Below are 22032 nucleotides of genomic sequence, written 5' to 3'. Positions count from 1 at the left end.
CCAAATGTATTTGGACACCATACACCCCCCCTCCCTCCAAGTGATGGAGTTCAGGTGTCTCCAGTGAAGGGTCCTGGTAATCCTCCATCATACAAAGACATTGGAGACAATTGTGCTCTTCCTGCCTTGTGGTAACAGTTTGGTGAAGACCCTTTTCTGTCCCCCCCATGACTGTCCCCCGTGTACAAAGCCAGTGACATAAAGACATGGATGACCAGTTTGGTGAAGACCCTTTTCTGTTCCACCATGACTGTCCCCCGTGTACAAAGCCAGCTCCATAAAGACATGGAGGACCAGTTTGGTGAAGACCCTTTTCTGTCCCCCCATGACTGATCCCCGTGTACAAAGCCAGCTCCATAAAGACATGGATGACCAGTTTGGTGTGGAGGAACTCAAAGTGTCCTGTACAGAGCCCTGACCTCCACTCTGGGTGAGAAGGCCTTATACCAAAGGTCTTCCAAAAGTAATGGCAGTACCTGCCCTTAACCCTACAGAAAACCTCTGGTATGAGGTCTTCTCACCCCAAAAGCCCTCAGTAGGTTTGAGGTCATGGAGGAACTCTAGTATTCTGCTCGGAGCCCTGACCTCAACCCTACTGAATGCCTTTGGAATGAATTGGAACATGGTGAGCCAGGTCTTTTAATCCAACATCAGTACCTGCTCTTCACCCTACGAATGAGAAGACCTAATCCCAAAAGGTGTTGAGAAGGTTTGAGGCCCTGGAGGAACTCGGGTGTTCTGCATAGAGCCCTGACCTCAACCCTACTGAGCACCTTTGGGATTAATCGAAAAATCGATGGTGAGCTAGGTCTTCTCATCCAACATCAGTACCTGACCTCACAAAAGGGATACAAATTCCCACAGACACGCTCCAAAATCTTGTGGAAAGTCTTCCCAGAAGAGCGGAAGGTGGTATAGTCACACATTAAACAACTGGAAATGGTTTTGGAATAGTATATCCAACAAGATCATATAGGTGTGATGGCAAGGAGTCCACAAACGTTTAGCCATGGGGCACTTACTGCATATAATGGGTAGCAACGCTATAACATGGATGAGAAATTTTCCACAGCATCGTGGCACCTATTCCTCCTGAGCCCTGGATCCAAACGGAAAAATAATATAGACACACCACCATTTACATGGCAGCATGAACAGTTCCAAAAACAGAAGAAAGAAGTGCTGGGGATTTAATTTTTTAAACTTTTGGAAGTATAGGGAAGGTTCAGAACCCTTGTCAGCAGCAAACTGGTCAACACCGTATTATTAGCCATGGTTCTGGAATGGGATGTTCAACAAGCTCATCTAGGCCCGATGGTCAACTCCATATTATTAGCCATGGTTCTGGAATGGGATGTTCAACAAGCTCATCTAGGCCTGATAGTCAACTCATTATTATTAGCCATGGTTCTAGAATGGGATGTCCAAAAAGCTCATCTAGGCCTGATGGTCAACTCCATATTATTAGCCATGGTTCTAGAATGGGATGTCCAACAAGCTCATCTAGGCCTGATGGTCAACTCATTATTATTAGCCATGGTTCTAGAATGGGATGTCCAAAAAGCTCATCTAGGCCTGATGGTCAACTCCATATTATTAGCCATGGTTCTAGAATGGGATGTCCAACAAGCTCATCTAGGCCTGATGGTCAACTCCATATTATTAGCCATGGTTCTAGAATGGGATGTCCAACAAGCTCATCTAGGCCTGATGGTCAACATCATATTATTAGCCATGGTTCTAGAATGGGATGTCCAACAAGCTCATCTAGGCCTGATGGTCAATTCCATATTATTAGCCATGGTTCTAGAATGGGATGTCCAACAAGCTCATCTAGGCCTGATGGTCAACTCATTATTATTAGCCATGGTTCTAGAATGGGATGTCCAACAAGCTCATCTAGGCCTGATGGTCAACATCATATTATTAGCCATGGTTCTAGAATGGGATGTCCAACAAGCTCATCTAGGCCTGATGGTCAACTCCATATTATTAGCCATGGTTCTAGAATGGGATGTCCAACAAGCTCATCTAGGCCTGATGGTCAACTCATTATTATTAGCCATGGTTCTAGAATGGGATGTCCAAAAAGCTCATCTAGGCCTGATGGTCAACTCCATATTATTAGCCATGGTTCTAGAATGGGATGTCCAAAAAGCTTATCTAGGCCTGATGGTCAGGTCTCCACAATCTTCTGGACGTATAGTGGGGAATGGAAAGGTTTGCTATTTAATGTTTTTCCTCTTCAAATTATTATTTTTCAGCCAACACGCACATGCAGAGGACAACGCACAACATTTGATTTGTCCAGGGAATGGTATGTGCAATGCGACAATTGAATTTGTCTCATTACTATACTAAGACTTTACTGACGGCACAAGAAGTCAACATTATTTTCTTAGACCTCAACAAGTTTCTCAAAAAGATACCAGCTTAGTGAAGATAAATTCCAAGCCTCAAAACCAGCAGATGGTTCATGATCTTACCTTCAGGTCGATACTGTGCTACAATAGTCACTGTCTGTCCAGCCCGTTTCAACGCTGCTGCAGCTTGCTCATGTGTTGCACTTCGTAGATTTACTCCATTGACCTACAAAAGGTGATAAAGTCCAACATTACACAACGAAAGAGACATTTTTACAGCTGTAATCTCCATAAACACGTAAGGAAAATGGAATATTCATGGGCGGGTTATAGAATCTACAGTATATCTAGGAGGGTTAGAAACTGCTTCATCTTCAGCTTTCATCAGCATAATCACTGTTTTACGGGGCTTCCAGAATCCCTGCTAGGACATCCAAAATCCCTGTCAGTACTTCTAAAAAGGTACTACCTGAATCCCTGTCGTACTTGCAGAAATCCTGCCTGGGACTTCCAGCATCCCTGCCAGTACTTCCAATGGTACTCACGGAATCCCTGCCAGAGTTCCTTGGAAAGACATTGGGTATATCCTCTGATCAAAAGGGTATATAAACTCCAGCCTTTGAAGTAGCTGGTGATGTGTCTCATCACCAGATACTCCCTGCTGCCTATAATACCTATATGTGACATTGCCTGACTGTTGCTGACCTGGATTGACCCCGAATACTCTTCTGTCTGCCGAGACCCCTACCTGGAGCCTGGACTTGACTACTTTTCTGTCTGACCACTACCTGGTCCTGACTAGTCTTCTACTTGCCACCTGCCAAGACCCCAGCCTGGAAGTGAATACTCTTCTACCTGTAGCCTCTTTTGTCTGTCACCTTCCAAGTCCTGTGCCTAGGCCTGACTACTCTTCTGCCTGCCACCTTCTAAGTCCCATGGCTGAGCCTGAATATTCTTCTGCCTGCCACCATCTAAGTCCCATGCCTGGGCCTGAATACTCTTCTACCTGTCACCTTCCAAGACCAATGCCTGGGCCTGATTACTCTTCTGCCTGCCACCTGCCAAGACCCCAGCCTGGAAGCAAATACTTTTCTATCTGTCACCTTCCAAGACCACTGCCTGATCCCGACTACTCCTCTTCCTGCCACTTTCCATGACCTCTGCCTAGACCTGCCTACTCTTCTGCCTGTCACCTTCCAAGTTCCCTGCTTGGACCTGACTACTCTTCTGTATACCAGCTTCCAAGACCACTGTCTTATCCCGACTACTCTTCTGTTTACCACCTTCCAAGACCTCTTCCTAGGCCTGCCTACTCTTCTACCTGTCACCTTCCAAGTTCCTTGCTTGGGCCTGACTACTCTTCTGTATACCACCTTCCAAGACCACTGTCTTATCCCGACTACTCTTCTGTTTACCACCTTCCAAGACCTCTGCCTAGGCCTGACTACTCTTCTGCCTGCTAACTTCCAAGACCTCTGCCTAGGCCTGCCTACTCTTCTACCTGTCACCTTCCAAGTTCCCTGCTTGGACCTGACTACTCTTCTGTTTACCACCTTCCAAGACCTCTGCCTAGGCCTGCCTACTCTTCTACCTGTCACCTTCCAAGTTCCTTGCTTTGGCCTGACTACTCTTCTGTATACCACCTTCCAAGACCTCTGCCTGGGCCTGACTACTCTTCTGCCTGCTAACTTCCAAGACCTCTGCCTAGGCCTGAATACTCTTCTGCCTGCCACCGACATGGTCTTTAGCCCATCCCCATCTACAGGAGCTCTGGTGACACTATCACTTAGACCCCATACCTTGAGTAAGCATAGGCCACCTGCTACAGGGCCCCAATAACACATTTGTGATCTCCCAGGTGATCATCTGATGATCTCCAGAATACCCTCAACAAGATTGGGGTTCTGAGGAACATCCTAATTTTTAGTATTCAGTAATAGTACCATGAAATTAATAAAATGAGTGGTAGGAAAAAAAAAAAAAGCAAATAGGTTTTGTGGGTTCAGACATTCTCCCTTTCATCATAACTACCATGCAAGTTGAAAAGTATAAAAAGTTCATACAACATAATAAGATACAGGTTGTGGATTCCTAATTTACCATCTCTAAAACTTATTTTGTTTTTAAACTGGATTCATCATAACGCGTTTGAATTTTTTTTCCCCACCAATTATTCAATGAAAAACCTTACTGAACTCTATGAACATTATTGTGGCCCCATTACTGCATTCTACAAATTGCAGTTCTTTTGCCATCTGTGTCCCCGCTAGGGAGAGTCACTCTACATTAGTCCTGGTGGTGAAAGAATCCAACATTTGTCAACCGGGGCAGACTGACCTTTTGGAAACTCGGGCACTGCCCGAGGGCCCGGGGTCAGTAGGGGGCCCCATGAGATGCCCCTGGTACCTTTTTCATAAGCTTTTTTGAGTTTGGGCAAGGACACAGGGGCCCCATGATCCCCTATTGCCCGGGGGCCCCATGAGTTGTCAGTCCGCCCCTGTTGTCAACTAAACAGGAATAGAGGAGAACGCTTCCAATGAGTGACAACTCAAGTCTCATTGGAGAGACTTCCTTTTACTTCTTGTTGCGCAGACATGGCGGGAAGTAAAAGGAAATCCCCCCCAATGGGGCACAGATGGCAAAATAACCTTCCCTGCTCTCTCCAAAATTTAAAAACTCTAAAACTGAGGGTCAGCATCATAAATGGTGAAAGTCCTACTCACAGACAGGATGCGGTCTCCGCGACGTAACTCTCCACTAAGGTCAGCCGGTCCTCCAGCCAGAATAAAAGACACAAAGATTCCTTCTCCATCTTCCCCACCGACAATGTTAAAACCAAGTCCTGTAGATCCTTTGTGTAAAATGATCTTCCTCGGTTCCCTGGGGACACGACGAAAAGACATGTCTAGCACTTAGACGCAGGTAGATTAGAAAAAAAAAAAAAAAAAAAAAAACCACCGCAGACAATGACAACAGAGGATGTAAATGAACAGTGAAAAGAGAATATGAGAAAAAGGTGTAAAAGCAAAACAGGATGTGCCTCTGTCAGCTGGAGAATACAATCCAGGAAAAAAAAAGATGACATCAGCAGAAAGGATGAACTCTGTTCAGCATCAACGGCGGGAATTAGATGGAATATGGTGACAGCGTAGCCGGTCTGACTGGTACTATCCAATGAAATCACCTTTTAATGAAACCCTATGAATAGTTTCAGGGCAGGAACCGCTGCTGATTGCGACACAAGGTTAACTCATATCACAAGAATCTGCTCTCCAAAGATCTGCTGCTCTCACCATCACAACACGAGACATGCATTTCCCTGTCCATTCCTACACGAGACATGCATTTCCCTGTCCATTCCTACACGAGACATGCATTTCCCTGTCCATTCCTACACGAGACATGCATTTCCCTGTCCATTCCTACACGAGACATGCATTTCCCTGTCCATTCCTACACGAGACATGCATTTCCCTGTCCATTCCTACTCACGTCTGGGATCTACCATAACCTGTAGGTCGCCTGCAACTTTTTGACTTTTCCTGTGCTGCCTCTGAGCATCTCCTGTTCTCCAGAACAACTTGCTTTGTTCTTGTTAGAGAGATAAAAATGTAGTCACGACCTAACCGAATATATTTGGAAGTGTGAGCTCTCCTTCTCGAGGCATGGTTTGTTGAGGAGAGCATGCCTGAAGAAGGAAAAAGAGGGGTTTCCAAAGCTTGCACATTTTTTGAGGATAAACCTTTGACGATCTACACCTTACTTCTAGGTTCAAGCTGTGGATGTAGAAGAATTTTGATAGACCCCCAAAAGATTTCCCTAAAGCATGAACTGTACAGATTCTTGTCTAACCCAGTCTCTCTCATCCAGGGTGCCCAGGCAAGCTATATTTTTAGGTGTGACCTTTGAAAAACAATATAGTTCTTGAGGCATGGCTTCACGATGAGAGCATGCTTGAAGAAGGAAAAAGAGGGGTTTCCAAAGCTTGCACATTTTTTATGGATAAACCTTTGACGATCTACGCCTTACTTCTAGGTTCAAGCTGTGGATGTAGAAGAATTTTGGTAGACCCCCGAACAGGGGTGGACTGACCATTTGGAAACTCGGGCACTGCCCGAGGGCCTGGGGTCAGTAGGAAGCCCCATGAGATGCCCCTAGTACCTTTTTCATAGGCTTTTTTGAGTTTGAGCAAGGACACGGGCCCCATGATCCCTTATTGCCCGGGGGCCCCATGAGTTGTTAGCCCGCTCCTGCCCCCGAAGGATATCCCTAAAGCATTAACTGTACAGATTCTTGTTGTCTAACCCAGTCTCTCTCATCCCGGGTGCCCAGGCAAGCTATATTTTGAGGTGTGACCTTTTAAAAACAATTTAGTTCTTGAGGCATGGCTTCACGAGGAGAGCATGCTTGAAGAAGGAAAAAGAGAGGTTTCCAAAAGCTTGCACCTCAAAACATTTTTGAAGCAATCCGTTACTCATTCAGGATAAATCTTTGATGATCTACACCTTGCTCCTAAGTTCAAGCAATGGATGTAGATGAATTTGGTGGACCCCTGAAAGAAAGATGAAGAATTTGGTGAACTTTTCAGGATATGCCTTCGAGATCTACCTCCTACTTCTAGGTTCAAGCTGTGGATGTAGAAGAATTTTGGTAGACCCCTCGAAGGATTTCCCTAAAGCATGAACTGTACAGATTCTTGTTGTCTAACCCAGTCTCTCTCATCCAGGGTGCCCAGGCAAGCTATATTTTGAGGTGTGACCTTTTAAAAACAATTTAGTTCTTGAGGCATGGCTTCACGAGGAGAGCATGCTTGAAGAAGGAAAAAGAGAGGTTTCCAAAAGCTTGCACCTCAAAACATTTTTGAAGCAATCCGTTACTCATTCAGGATAAATCTTTGATGATCTACACCTTGCTCCTAAGTTCAAGCAATGGATGTAGATGAATTTGGTGGACCCCTGAAAGAAAGATGAAAAATTTGGTGAACTTTTCAGGATATGCCTTCGAGATCTACCTCCTACTTCTAGGTTCAAGATGTGGATGTAGAAGAATTTTGGTAGACCCCCGAAAGATTTCCCTAAAGCATGAACTGTACAGATTCTTGTTGTCTAACCCAGTCTCTCTCATCCGGGGTGCCCAGGCAAGCTATATTTTGAGGTGTGACCTTTGAAAAACAATTTAGTTCTTGAGGCATGGCTTCACGATGAGAGTATGCTTGAAAAAGGAAAAAGAGAGGTTTCCAAAAGCTTGCACCTCAAAACATTTTTGAAGCAATCCGTTACTCATTCAGGATAAATCTTTGATGATCTACACCTTGCTCCTAAGTTCAAGCAATGGATGTAGATGAATTTGGTGGACCCCTGAAAGAAAGATGAAAAATTTGGTGAACTTTTCAGGATATGCCTTCGAGATCTACCTCCTACTTCTAGGTTCAAGATGTGGATGTAGAAGAATTTTGGTAGACCCCCGAAAGATTTCCCTAAAGCATGAACTGTACAGATTCTTGTTGTCTAACCCAGTCTCTCTCATCCGGGGTGCCCAGGCAAGCTATATTTTGAGGTGTGACCTTTGAAAAACAATTTAGTTCTTGAGGCATGGCTTCACGATGAGAGTATGCTTGAAAAAGGAAAAAGAGAGGTTTCCAAAGCTTGCACGTTTTTTGAGGATAAACCTTTGACGATCTACGCCTTACTTCTAGGTTCAAGCTGTGGATGTAGAAGAATTTCGGTAGACCCCCGAAGGATTTCCCTAAAGCATGAACTGTACAGATTCTTGTTATCTAACCCAGTCTCTCTCATCCAGGGTGCCCAGGCAAGCTATATTTTGAGGTGTGACCTTTGAAAAACAATTTAGTTCTTGAGGCATGGCTTCACAATGAGAGTATGCTTGAAGAAGGAAAAAGAGGGGTTTCCAAAAGCTTACACCTCAAAACATTTTTGAAGCAATCCGTTACTCATTCAGGATAAATCTTTGATGGTCTACACCTTGCTCCTAACCAGGGGCGGACTGACCTTTTGGAAACTCGGGCACTGCCTGAGGGCCAGGGGTCAGTAGGGGGCCCCATGAGATGCCCCTGGTACCTTTTTCATAGGCTTTTTTGAGTTTGGGCAAGGACACAGGGGCCCCATGATCCCCTATTGCCCGGGTGTTGAGTTGTCAGTCCGCCCCTGCTCCTAAATTCAAGCAATGGATGTAGATGAATTTGGTGGACCCCTGAAAGAAAGATGAAGAATTTGGTGAACTTTTCAGGATATGCCTTCGAGATCTACCTCCTACTTCGAGGTTCAAGCAGTGGATGTAGAAGAATTTGGAAGACCCCTGAAAGATTGTCCTAAAACACGAACTGTACAGATTCCTGCCATATCCTAATCGAAATTAGTTTGAAGTATGAGCTTTCAAAAACAGTTTCCTTCAAAATGGACATAGGTCAAGGAATCGGAATATATTTTGAGGCGTAAGGCTTCTTGATGAGAGCACGCTTGAAGGAACAAAAAGGGGTCTCCAAAGCTTGCACCTCAAAACATTTTGCAAGTATTCAGTTAATTTTTCATGATAAGCCTTTCGAAGATCTACCTCCTACTTCTAGGTTCAAGATGTGGATGTAGAAGAATTTGGAAGACCCCTGAAAGATTGTCCTAAAACACGAACTGTACAGATTCCTGCCCAGGGGCGGACTGACAACTCATTTGGCCCCCGGGCAATAGGGGATCATGGGGCCCGTGTCCTTGCCCAAACTCAAAAAAGCCTATGAAAAAGGTACCAGGGGCATCTCATGGGGCCCCCTACTGACCCCGGGCCCTCAGGCAGTGCCCGAGTTTCCAAATGGTCAGTCCGCCCCTGCCCCAGGAGGATTGTCCTAAAACATGAACTAAACAGATTCAAAAAAAAGGTGTCATGTACAGCGCTCAAAAAAAAATTGCTAATCAAAGGCATCGCCTACATTTTTGCTTTCCTACTCGGTCCACCGCTCCACCACTCTTCTTGTTTTCCTCCTACCTCTCCCAGTTTGTCCTTGGTGCCAATTGCCACTTTGGATGCCCAATGCTTGTCATGGTCTAACTGAATTTATTTTGAGGTGTGACCTTTTAAAAACAGTTTAGTTCTTGAGGCATGGCTTCACGATGAGAGCACGTTTGAAGAAGGAGACATAGGGGTTTACAAAAGCTTGCACCTCAAAACAGATGAAGAATTTGGTTAGCTTTTCGGGATATGCCTTCGAGATCTATCTCCTACTTCTAGGTTCAAGATGTGGATGTAGAAGAATTTGGTAGTCCCCCGAAGGATTGTCCTACAGCATGAACTGTACAGATCCTTGCCATAGCCAAACCGAATATATTTGGAGATGTGAGCTTTCAAAACCAATTTCCTTCTTGAGGCATGGCTACATGAGAGCACTCTTTAAGAAGGAACAAAGGCATTTCCAAAGCTTGCACCTCAAAACATTTTGTAAGTATTCAGTTAATTTTCAGGATAAGCCTTCAAAAGATCTACCTCCTACTTCGAGGTTCAAGCAGTGGATGTAGAAGAATTTGGAAGACCCCTGAAAGATTGTCCTAAAACATGATCTGTACAGATTCCTGCAATATCCTAATCGAAGTTATTTTGAGGTGTGAGCTTTCAAAAACAGTTTCCTTCTTGAGGCATGGCTTCATGATGAGAGCAGGCTTGAAGAAGGAACAAAGGGATCTCCAAAGCTTGCACCTCAAAAAATTTTGTATGTGGTCAGTTAATTTTTCAGGATAAGCCTTCAAAAGATCTACCTCCTACTTCGAGGTTCAAGCAGTGGATGTAGAAGAATTTGGAAGACCCCTGAAGGTTTGTCCTAAAGCATGAACTGAACAGATTCAAAAAGGTGTCATGTACAGCGCTCAAAAATAAATTGCTAACTGAAGGCCTACATTTTTGCTTTACTACATCTAACACCACCGCTCCACCGGTCTTCTTGTTTTCCTCCTACCTCTCTCAGTTTGTCCATGGTGCCAATTGCCACTTTGGATGCCCAATGCTTGTCATTGCCTAACTGAATATATTTTGAGGCGTATGGCTTCATGATGAGAGTACGCTTGAAGAAGGAACGAAGGCATTTCCAAAGCTTGCACCTCAAAACATTTTGTAAGTAGTCAATCTTTCAGGATAAGCCGTCAAAGATCTACCTCCTACTTTGAGGTTCTGTGGATGTAGAAGAATTTGGTAGACCCCTGAAAGGTTGTCCTAAAGCACGAACTGAACAGATTCAAAAAGGTGTCATGTACAGCGCTGAAAAATAAATTGCTAACCGAAGGCATCGCCTACATTTTTGCTTTCCTACATCTAACATGGTCCACCACTCCACCATCCTTCTCGTTTTTCTCCTACCTCTCTCGGTTTTTCCTGAGTGCCCATTGCCACTTTGGATGCCCAATGCTGGGTGCCCTCCGATATGACATAGACGAAGAGACATTCACCGTGAACATGAAGGCGGTTCCCAGGATTTACGACCTTTTCCTATCTATGTTCCTCTGCGCTTTGCTGACACAAGCCTTTCTCTTGGGACTTTTGCACCTTGCTGGTCCCTCACGGTTCTCCTTTCGCTGTGTCCCGCAGTCACGGCTTCAGCTGGACCCTCTTTTATCTACCTCCAGCCCCTCGTTCTATATAGCTCTTCTTCTCCTCCGCCTTTGGTTCCTGTCTGAACATTTCTTTGCTTTCCCTTTCCCACTAACACATTCTTTCTCACAAAACACGCGGGGTGTTGCTGACACCTTTTTTTTTTTTGCTTTGTGTCTCACTGGTTTTAACCTTTTCTTGGGAGCTTTCGTGTTTTAACAACCAGCAAAATCCACCGGGGCCTTTCTTAATCCTTGCCGCCCTGTAAAAATGACAGCGGTGACTTGAACAGGCCCATTAAATTTTAGGTGCTTTGTCAGGGGCCAAGTGACTTCTCCAGAGCGGCACACTTGGAATACCTGTGTTACAAGGTTCTGCTGGATAGTTGGGATTCCGGTCATTCCGAGGGAGCTGATTGTCATCTAGTTACAGGCTGGGATTGCTGGTGACACCAACCCACACGAGGAACCTGGCTCTTCCATACAAGCTGCTGTTTTATGAAGGGCAGGAATGACAGCTGACTAATTTGTCACTTGCAGCTCTCGCAGCACCTCCCTAGGTAATTAAACTCCATGTCATGCTTCCTCCAAGCAGCTTTGGTTTCTTTACTTTAGGAGTTCAACTTCGTCCTTCAGACCCAAAGTATTTACTTTCGTCTCTGGCTCCATTCTCTTCCCATTGTACGCCTGCTCTCCATGTTCCTCACACGCTCCACCTCCCCTCCCGTCCTTCCCATGGTGAGTCAGACTGCAGATAGTTCCATTTATCGGAGCCCAGTAACCCATCTGAGAGATTTCATACACGTTCCTCTAATTACGGGTTATGCAGCTGTTGATTACGACTTCTATATCTGCTGGACTTCATTCAGATCACAGGTGTCAAACACAAGGCCCGAGGGCCAAATGAGGCCCTCCAGGACATTTCGTGTGGCCCTTAGACCTCCCCTGCAGCTGTGGCACCCACCCTCATCTCCATCTTGTCTCAGCAGTTGGCAGAAGGGAGGAGGACAGAACTCCTCCACCAAATCCTGCACCCGTGAGAGGCTCATCTCTGCAACCCTCTACCCCAGGTCCCCATAGTTGGCAGATGGGAGGAGGACAGAACTCCTTCGCCAAATCCTGCACTTCTCCATGTACCCGTCAGAAGCTCGTCTCTGCAACCCTCCACCCCTGGTCCCCATAGTTGGCAGAAGGGAGGAGGACAGAACTCCTTCGCCAAATCCTGCACTTCTCCATGTACCCGTGAGAAGCTAGTCTCTGCAACCCTCCACCCCTGGTCCCCGTAGTTGGCAGAAGGGAGGAGGACAGAACTCCTCCGCCAAATCCTGCACTTCTCCATGCACCCGTGAGAGGCTCGTCTCTACAACCCTCCACCCCTGGTCCCCATAGTTGGCAGATGGGAGGAGGACAGAACTCCTCCGCCAAATCCTGCACTTCTCCATGCACCCGTGAGAGGCTCGTCTCTACAACCCTCCACCCCTGGTCCCCGTAGTTGGCAGAAGGAAGGACGACAGAACTCCTCCACCAAATCCTGCACTTCTCCATGCAAGCGTTACAGGCTCGTCTCTGCAACCCTCCACCCCTGGTCCCCGTAGTTGGCAGAAGGGAGGAGGACAGAACTCCTCCGCCAAATCCTGCACTTCTCCATGCACCCGTGAGAGGCTCATCTCTGCAACCCTCCACCCCTGGTCCCAGTAGTTGGCAGAAGGGAAGAGGACAGAACTCCTCCGCCAAATCCTGCACTTCTCCATGCACCCGTGAGAGGCTCATCTCTGCAACCCTCCACCCCTGGTCCCAGTAGTTGGCAGAAGGGAAGAGGACAGAACTCCTCCACCAAATCCTGCACCCGTGAGAGGCTCGTCTCTGCAACCCTCCACCCCTGGTCCCCGTAGTTGGCAGAAGGGAAAGGACAGAACTCCTCCGCCAAATCCTGCACTTCTCCATGCACCCATGAGAGGCTAGTCTCTGCAACCCTCCACCCCTGGTCCCCATAGTTAGCAGAAGGGAGGAGGACAGAACTCCTCCGCCAAATCCTGCACTTCTCCATGCACCCGTGAGAAGCTCATCTCTGCAACCCTCCACCCCTGGTCCCCGTAGTTGGCAGAAGGGAGGAGGACAAAACTCCTCCCCCAAATCCTGCACTTCTCCATGCACCCGTGAGAGGCTCGTCTCTGCAACCCTCCACCCCTGGTCCCAGCAGAGAGGAGGACAGAACTCCTGCTACAGATCCTGTGCTTCTCTGTGCAGCCACAGCACTCCCTCATCTCTAACTCCCCTGGTCTAGGCATTCATCTGACTCCAGCCCTCTGGTCCTCCTCCAGACCCTGCACCTCCTGCTTCCCAGTTCCTCCTCCAAATTCTTCCCGGCAGCAGCAGGTATGGGGGGGATGTACTGTGATGTATGGGAGGAAGGGGTGTTCGGGACATCTAGTCTTACAGGTACAACTGGCCCTTTGAGGGCAACTATAATGCTGATGCAGCCCGCCATGAAATTGAGTTTGGCACCCCTGATTTCGATAGTAATGCAAGTTTAAACCCGAACTGGATGGCATTTAGTCCCGGGCACTTTGCATTATGAATAACTGCTTGAATAAAAGCCGGTTGCAGGTCTCCTTCAGCCTGTTTGCCGCCACTTCCTGACTACATACACTTGTCAGTTAGCTTCCTCCCTCCCACGAGGCCAGGCTCCTTCTCTTGCTTGGCTGGGTTCCTCCTGTCAATGACGTCATAGGCGCGCTTCTGAGCCCCTTTCCTGTGCACTTGTGTTCCTACTTTGACTGCCCATTTGGAACCACTTGTCTGCCACCTGCCCCCGGCACTGGTCTGTATTCTGATTATCATTCATCCCCTCTATGTTTGTGGTCCACAGTCCCACTACCTAGTCTGATCTACTGTTCGTTCATCCAATACACTTCTACGCTGGGGTTCAAGGTCCTGCTGCTTGGTCCAGTTCCCGGTTTATCCAGAACACAACTGTGCTAGCGGTCCAAAGTCTGGCTGCCTGAGTTTGTTGCACTGCATCCTCCTGTTCCATGTTTCAAGCTGCTCTGGTGTGCTTCGCAGTCCTAAATCCCTCTCTGCAGTACCATTCCTGTCTACCCTGCTCTTGCCTAGAATTCACATATTATAGCAAGGAGAACCATGGGGTTGGGACCTGGAGTCAGCACAAAGCTATGTCCACACCTTCATGAAGGAGTTCCCGACCCACACCTTCATGAAGGAGTCCCTGGTGGAACACCAGACCTATACCCCCACTGCGATCCTATCTCACCGGCTCAACTGTAGGTTCACTTCCTGTCTATCCTGCTCTTGCCTAGAATTCAGACGTTATAGCAAGGAGAACCATGGGGTTGGGACCTGGAGTCAGCACAAAGCTATGTCCACACCTTCATGAAGGAGTCCCTGGTGGAACACCGGACCTATACCCCCAGGCAATCCTATCTCACAGGCTCAACTGTAGGTTCACTTCCTATCTATCCTGCTCTTGCCTAGAATCCACACGTTATAGCAAGGAGAACCATGGGGTTGGGACCTGGAGTCAGCACAAAGCTATGTCCACACCTTCATGAAGGAGTCCCTGGTGTTACACCGGACCTATACCCCTGGGAGATCCTTCCACTGGCTCAACTGTAGGTTCACTTCCTGTCTACCCTGCTCTTGCCTAGAATCCACACGTTCTAGCAAGGAGAACCATGGGGTTGGGACCTGGAGTCAGCACAAAGCTATGTCCACACCTTAATGAAGGAGTTCCCGACCCACACCTTCATGAAGGAGTCCCTGGTGGAACACCGGACCTATACCCCCGGGCAATCCTATCTCACTGGCTCAACTGTAGGTTCACTTCCTGTCTATCCTGATCTTGCCTAGAATCCACACGTTATAGCAAGGAGAACCATGGGGTTGGGACCTGGAGTCAGCACAGTTCACACCTTCATGAAGGAGTTCCTGGTGGAACACCGGACCTACCCCTGGGAGATCCTATCTCCCTGGCTCAACTGTAGGTTCACCTCATGCACTTCCATGACAGCTTTCAAGTGAAAGGCTGCATGGCATTGCTCAGGTCGGGTTTCCCGATGGTGACAGCCATGGACTATATCTGTGCAATGTGTGCCAAAATGCTCAATTGTAGTCCCCATTGGAAGCCCATGTGACAGGGCAGAAGCACAGTCCCTGAGATATAGATGCTTGTGGTCAGGGGCAGACTGACAACTCATAGGGTCCCCTGGCAATAGGAGATCATGGGGCCCCTGTGTCCTTGCCCAAACTCAAAAAAGCCTATGAAAAAAAAAAAAAAGGTACCAGGGACCTCCTACTGACCCCAGGCCCTCGGGCAGTGCCAGAGTTTCCAAATGGTCAGTCCGCTCCTGCTTGTGGTTTAAATCCCCAAGACCCACCAAAGCTGAACAAAATTGTCACCAATTATGTAAAATAATCCAGATTTTATCAAGGATGCTATAATTGTTGGTTAGGATGAGGATTTAAGACATAATTCTAAAGCAAAGGCCACAATGTTATCACAAATTTTGGAAAAGACACTACAATTTGTATTGCATCCATTGACCATGCAATCTTGTACATACAGAACAGTGGATTCACTGCTGTCAATACTTGTATAGTGAGGAACCTATACTGCCAAACTGTAGGTGTCTCCAGTGAAGGGTCCCGGAAATCCACCATCATACAAAGACATTGGAGACAATTGTGCTCTTCCAGCCTTGTGGTAACAGTTTGGTGAAGACCCTTTTCTGTTCCACCATGACTGTGCCCTGTGTACAAAGCCAGCTCCATAAAGACATGGATGACCAGTTTGGTGTGGAGGAACTTGAGTGTCCAGCACAGAGCCCTGACCTCAACCCTGCTTTTGGTATAAGATCTTCTCACCCAACATCAGTACCTGCCCTCAACCCTAAGGAACACGTCTGTCATGAGGTCTCCTCACCCCAATGGTGTTCATTAGGGGTGAGGTCATGGAGGAACTCAAGTGTCCTGCACAGAGCCCTGACCTCTCCCTACTGAACTTTGAGATACATTGAAACCCCAACTGTGACCAAGGAATTCTTTTTGGCACCCAACATGGGGCCCGATATATGAGCTATATCTTCTCATCCATCATCAGTACCTGACCTCACAAATGGGCACAAATTTCCCCAGGGACCCTCCAAAATCTTGTGGAAAGCCTTCCCCAATGAGTGGAGCCATAAAGGGGGGGGGGGGGCAACTCCATATTAATGTATATGGTTTTCCAGTAGCATGCTCAGCAAGCTCATGTAGGTATGGTGGGTGTTGGAACTCCAGTGCCCTGCACAGAGCCTTGATCTCAATCCTGCTGAACACCGTTGGTAGGAACTGGAACACCAATGGTGAGCCAGGTCTTCTCATCCAACATTAGTACCTGATCTCAAAAACGGGCACAAATTCCCACAGGCACCCTCTAAAATCTTGTGGAAAGCCTTCCAAGAAGAGTGGAGGAGGTTATAGCCATAAAGCAGGACACTACATATTTATGGCCATAGAGGAGGCGAGGGGGGGCAACTCCATATTAACGGCCATGGTTTCCTAAAAAGGGATATTCAAGCTCATATAGGTTTGATGGTCAGGTGTCTACAGACCACAGTGTATATAATAGCTCCAGAATACTGCATAAATACCACTAATACAATAACGAGCAGTGGGATCTTTGTTAGAAGATGGTAATTATTGTTTTTTTCCGCAGCAAGTCTGATATTACATTCCCAGAGATAACCTTACTCTGTATCTAGGAGTTTGTGAAACAGGTTTGACCAGAACTGGTCATATTATCTGTATAGCTTATAAAACCTCCTAACAAAGCCATTCTTCATGTTCAGTGAGCCATTTTAATTGTACCCACAGCTACAGTCATACACTGAAGTTTTGTCTTCTCATTTTCAATTAGAGAGACCATGAAACAAAGATACCACGAATGTCATCATGTAACCAGGTTTCTTTGGATATGTATACAAATACAGATGTACACTATGGCCCAGTGTACAAAGCCAGGACCATAAAGACATGGTTTGATCAATTTGGTGTGGAGGAACACGAGTGTACTGCACAGAGCATTGACCTCAACCCTGCTTTTGGAAGACCTTTGGTATGAGGACATCTTACCAGACATCAGTACCTACTCTTAACCCTACAGAACATCTGTGGTATGAGATCTTCTCACCCAACATCAGTACCTCCCCTTAACCCTACACAACAGCTTTGGTATAAGGTCTTCTCATCCCAAAAGGTGTTCAGTAGGTTTGAGGTCATAGAGGAACTCAAGTGTAATGCACAGAGCCCTGACCTCAACACTACTGAACACCTTTGGGAAGAACTGGCACACCAATGGTGAGCCAGGTCTTTTCATCCAACATCAGTACCTGCCCTTTACCCTATGAATGAATAGACCTAGTCCCAAAAGGAACTCCAGTGTCCCGCAGAGAGCCCTGACCTCACCCCTACTGAACACCTTTGGGAAGAACTGGCACACCAATGGTGAGCCAGGTCTTTTCATCCAACATCAGTACCTTCCCTTCACCCTATGAATGAAAAGACCTAGTCCCAAAGGAACTCCAGTGTCCTGTACAGAGCCCTGACCTCACCCCTACTGAACACCTTTGGGAAGAACTGGCACACCAATGGTGAGCCAGGTCTTTTCATCCAACATCAGTACCTGCCCTTCACCCTATGAATGAAAAGACCTAGTCCCAAAGGAACTCCAGTGTCCTGCACAGAGCCCTGACCTCACCCCTACTGAACACCTTTGGGAAGAACTGGCACCAATGGTGAGCCAGGTCTTTTCATTCATAGGGTGAAGGGCAGGTACTGACGTTGGATGAAAAGACCTGGCTCACCATTGGTGTGCCAGTTCTTCCCAAAAGGTGTTCAGTAGGGGTGAGGTCAGGGCTCTGTGCAGGACACTGGAGTTCCTTTGGGACTAGGTCTTTTCATTCATAGGCTGAAGGGCAGGTACGGATGTTGGATGAAAAGACCTAGTCCCAAAGGAACTCCAGTGTCCTGTACAGAGCCCTGACCTCAACCCTACTGAGCACCTTTGGGCGAGATTAGAACCCCAATTGTGAGCAAGGGCTTTTTTTGTGGGGCCCAATATTTGATCCAGGTCTTCTCATCCAACATCAGTACCTGACCTCACAAATGAGCACACCTTTCCACAGACACCCTCCAAAATCTTGTGGGAAGCCTTCCCAGAAGTGTGGAGGATGTTATAGAAGCAAAGTGGGGCCATATAAATGGCCATGATTTTGGAATTTGATATCCAACAAGCTCAGAGCCCTAACTTCAAACCCACTGAACACTTTTGGGATGAATTTGAAAGATAATTGTGAGCCAGGACTTTTTATATTGGTGCCCAACGTGGGGCTTGATGCGCGAGCCAGGTCTTCTCATCCAACATCAGTATCTGACCTTACAAATAGGTACAAATTCCCAGACACCTTACAAAATCTTGTGGAAAGCTCTCTCAGAAGAGTGGAGATTGGTGTAGCAACAAAAAGGGACCAGGATTTCAGTATGGGATGCCCAACTCAAGTGTCAAGCATAGATCCCTGACCTCGACCCAAATGAACACATTTGGGATGAACTGGAATCTTGTGGAAAGCCTTCCCAGAAGAGTGGAGGATGTTGTAGCCACAAAGAGAGGCTACTCTATATTAATGGCCATGGAGAGGGGCAACTTCATATTAATGGCCATGGAGAGGGGCAACTTCATATTAATGGCCATGGAGAGGGGCAACTTCATATTAATGGCCATGGAGAGGGGGAACTTCATATTAATGGCCATGGAGGGGGGCAACTTCATATTAATGGCCATGGTTTTGGAATAGGATGTCAACCAAGATCATATAGGTGTGATGGCAAGGCCTCCTCAAATGTTTGGCTGTATAGGGTACCTTTATACCTTTTGATCCTGCCAGTAACAGTGATCTTAGGGAACTTCCTGCATATCTGTGGCAACACTATAACATGGATGGGAAATTATCCACCTATTCCTCTTGAGCCTCAGCTCCAAACTACAAAATAATGTAGCCACGCCTTTCACTCTAGTGGTAGCAGGAACAGCCCCAGCAACAGCAGAAAGGAGTACCGGGGACTGATTTTTTACACTTTTTCCTAGTGACCATAGCCACAGAAAGTGGTGGGAAATCCAACATGTGACTGTTGATACCGCAACAAGAGCTGAAGGGATATCTTCCAATGGGTGACACCTGTCTTGTTGGGGATGTCCCTCATACTGGGGCGATTTCCTGTCAAGATCATGTCCACGGCAGAGGTTCCAGAAGATGTGACATTCCTGCCAGTACCTTGCATGGCCGCAGAAGAGCGTGTTGGCGAAGATCCATGCGCGTTGGCGCACGGACGCGAGCCGGACCATGGCACATAGTTGCGCACGCATTGGGCTCAGTTTGGCACCAGACGGCCTTTATAAGGAGGCTCACCACTTCCTCAAGTTGCTGGATGATCTCTAGCTCCCCAGTACCATTGTCTGCGTTGCTTGCTTACGTGACCTCCTGTTACCGACCCGGCTTGCTCTTGGACCTGTCTTCTCTGCCTGACTCGTGACTTGACCCTGGCTTGGCTATTGGATATTCTCCTCCGCTCCTCTGTGTATGACCCCGGCTATCCTATTGGCGACGTCTGCTCTAACTTCCACCTGGCACTTGACCTTGGCTTTGAACCGACTACTCTACGGGCCTCTGTTTCTCTGAAGGCCACCCTCAGGCGCCACCTATCTGCAGACTCCATTCCAGTGCATCAGCAGTGCTCCTGCGTTTGCCTCCGACCGGCACTCCTGCAGGCGACCTGTGCTACTTTGGGCCCGACTCCTGCCGTCTCACATTCAGGGGGAGTCTGGAACTCAGCCGCAAGGGAAGCCCTCTCTCCATTGGCCTCCATCACCAGGTACGTGATATTTCCTCTCACTTCCTATTGGGTCTTCAAAACAGGAAGTGAAGGAAAATCTCCCCAACGGGACACAGACAGAAAATGGCCGGGGTTGCGACATTTTATTGACTTAGCATTCGTCTTTAGTGTTGGTGCACATGGACTGAAATGGCCATTTTTGAATGCCTAGCATAAACCTCTCAACACTTTCCTGCACCCAGGGCCGTATGTGCCGTGTACAGCCTGCCACAGACGTGGATGACTGTACGTGGCCTTACTCTTGTAAACACTTATGCTTCTTCGTAGCGACAATTACCAGCACATACACGTCCAAAATATTTTCACGTTAAAGAATCATCAACGTTCACCAGAGATTGGCCACATACAGCCATTCATTTGTATTGCAGAATGTACACGGCCCAGGAAAGTGCCGGGAAATTATGAAAGGCATCTAAACATACCTGCAACCAGGGGCGGACTGAGCATTCGGGTACTCGGGCACTGCCCAAGGGCCTAGGGTCAGTAGGGGGCACCATCAGATGCCCCAGGTACCTTTCATAGGCTTTTTTTGGGTGTGGTTTGAGTGTGGGTAAGGACACAGGGGCCCCATGATCCCCTATTGCCCGGGGGCCCCATGAGTTGTCAGTCCGCCCCTGCCTGCAACATCTTTTTGTTCATGAACCCTTACAGTTAAACGCCAAGTTAGGCCTTCAGTGCATGTGTCTCCTCTGTGAGCTATGAGGAGGAAGTACGGGAACCTACAGGAAGGAGAGGAATGGAGGTGGACATCACCGGTGGGGTGGTGTCTGCCAACAAGCCGGGAGAAGGCGGGGCCATGGCACAGGTTCTGCAGACCTGCAGGCTCTAAAAGGTGTTATAACAAGGGCCTGTATTGCTGTACAAGACTGGGGTAGATGCAAAGGTTTCCGATATACAGATTTCAACCGAATATTTGCTGTTTGGCTGGAATTGCTCTACTAAAAAACATGTTCTGGGGGAACATAACTCCCTCTAGTCCAACAATCGCACAAGAAAGAGAATACTACCAAAGTGGGCTGGAAACATGTCTGCAATATTATAAAGATCTACAGAGAGGAATCGGGACCTCCTTCCTCCTGCCGGTGACCCCTCTAGTGAGAGGATCTATATAGAGGAATCAGGACCTCCTTCCTCCTGCCGGTGACCCCTCTAGTGATAGATCTATATAGAAGAATCAGGACCTCCTTCCTCCTGCCGGTGACCCCTCTAGTGATAGGATCTATATAGAGGAATCGGGACCTCCTTCCTCCTGCCGGTGACTCCTCTAGTGATATAAAGATCTATATAGAGGAATCAGGACCTCCTTCCTCCTGCCGGTGACCCCTCTAGTGATATAAAGATCTATATAGAGGAATCAGGACCTCCTTCCTCCTGCCGGTGACCCCTCTAGTGATAGGATCTATATAGAGGAATCGGGACCTCCTTCCTCCTGCCGATGACCCCTCTAGTGATAGATCTATATAGAGGAATCAGGACCTCCTTCCTCCTTCCGGTGACCCCTCTAGTGATATATGATCTATATAGAGGAATCAGGACCTCCTTCCTCCTTCCGGTGACCCCTCTAGTGATATAAAGATCTATATAGAGGAATCGGGACCTCCTTCCTCCTGCCGGTGACCCCTCTAGTGCTAGGATCTATATAGAGGAATCAGGACCTCCTTCCTCCTGCCGGTGACCCCTCTAGTGATATAAAGATCTATATAGAGGGATCAGGACCTCCTTCCTCCTGCCGGTGACCCCTCTAGTGATAGGATCTATATAGAGGAATCAGGACCTCCTTCCTCCTGCCGGTGACCCCTCTAGTGATAGATCTATATAGAGGAATCAGGACCTCCTTCCTCCTGCCGGTGACCCCTCTAGTGATAGGATCTATATAGAGGAATCAGGACCTCCTTCCTCCTGCCGGTGACCCCTCTAGTGATAGGATCTATATAGAGGAATCAGGACCTCCTTCCTCCTGCCGGTGACCCCTCTAGTGATAGGATCTATATAGAGGAATCAGGACCTCCTTCCTCCTGCCGGTGACCCCTCTAGTGATAGGATCTATATAGAGGAATCGGGACCTCCTTCCTCCTGCCGGTGACCCCTCTAGTGATATAAAGATCTATATAGAGGAATCAGGACCTCCTTCCTCCTGCTGG

At 47.4% G+C, this 22032-nt stretch overlaps 1 protein-coding gene across 1 annotated transcript in view; it reads right to left on the bottom strand.

Moving 5' to 3' along the window:
* The window catches only part of LOC149427579 (disks large homolog 3-like), a 46625-nt gene extending 34894 nt beyond the window's left edge, over window positions 1-11731 (bottom strand). The window contains exons 1-4 of the mRNA XM_089667887.1: window positions 11556-11731; window positions 6467-6517; window positions 5087-5234; window positions 2487-2589 (exon numbers count right to left, since the gene is read on the bottom strand). Of these exons, the coding sequence (XP_089524013.1) occupies window positions 2487-2589; window positions 5087-5234; window positions 6467-6517; window positions 11556-11731 (478 nt within the window). The remainder of the gene's footprint in view (window positions 1-2486; window positions 2590-5086; window positions 5235-6466; window positions 6518-11555) is intronic.
* Window positions 11732-22032: the final 10301 nt, after the last annotated feature.

Source organism: Staurois parvus, unplaced genomic scaffold, assembly GCF_062004578.1.
Source record: "Staurois parvus isolate SC_StPar_1 unplaced genomic scaffold, SC_StPar_1.0 ptg003646l, whole genome shotgun sequence".
Lineage (NCBI taxonomy): Eukaryota > Metazoa > Chordata > Amphibia > Anura > Ranidae > Staurois > Staurois parvus.
The sequence above is the reverse complement of the archived record's forward strand: the minus strand, read 5'-3'. Positions and strand labels throughout refer to the sequence as shown.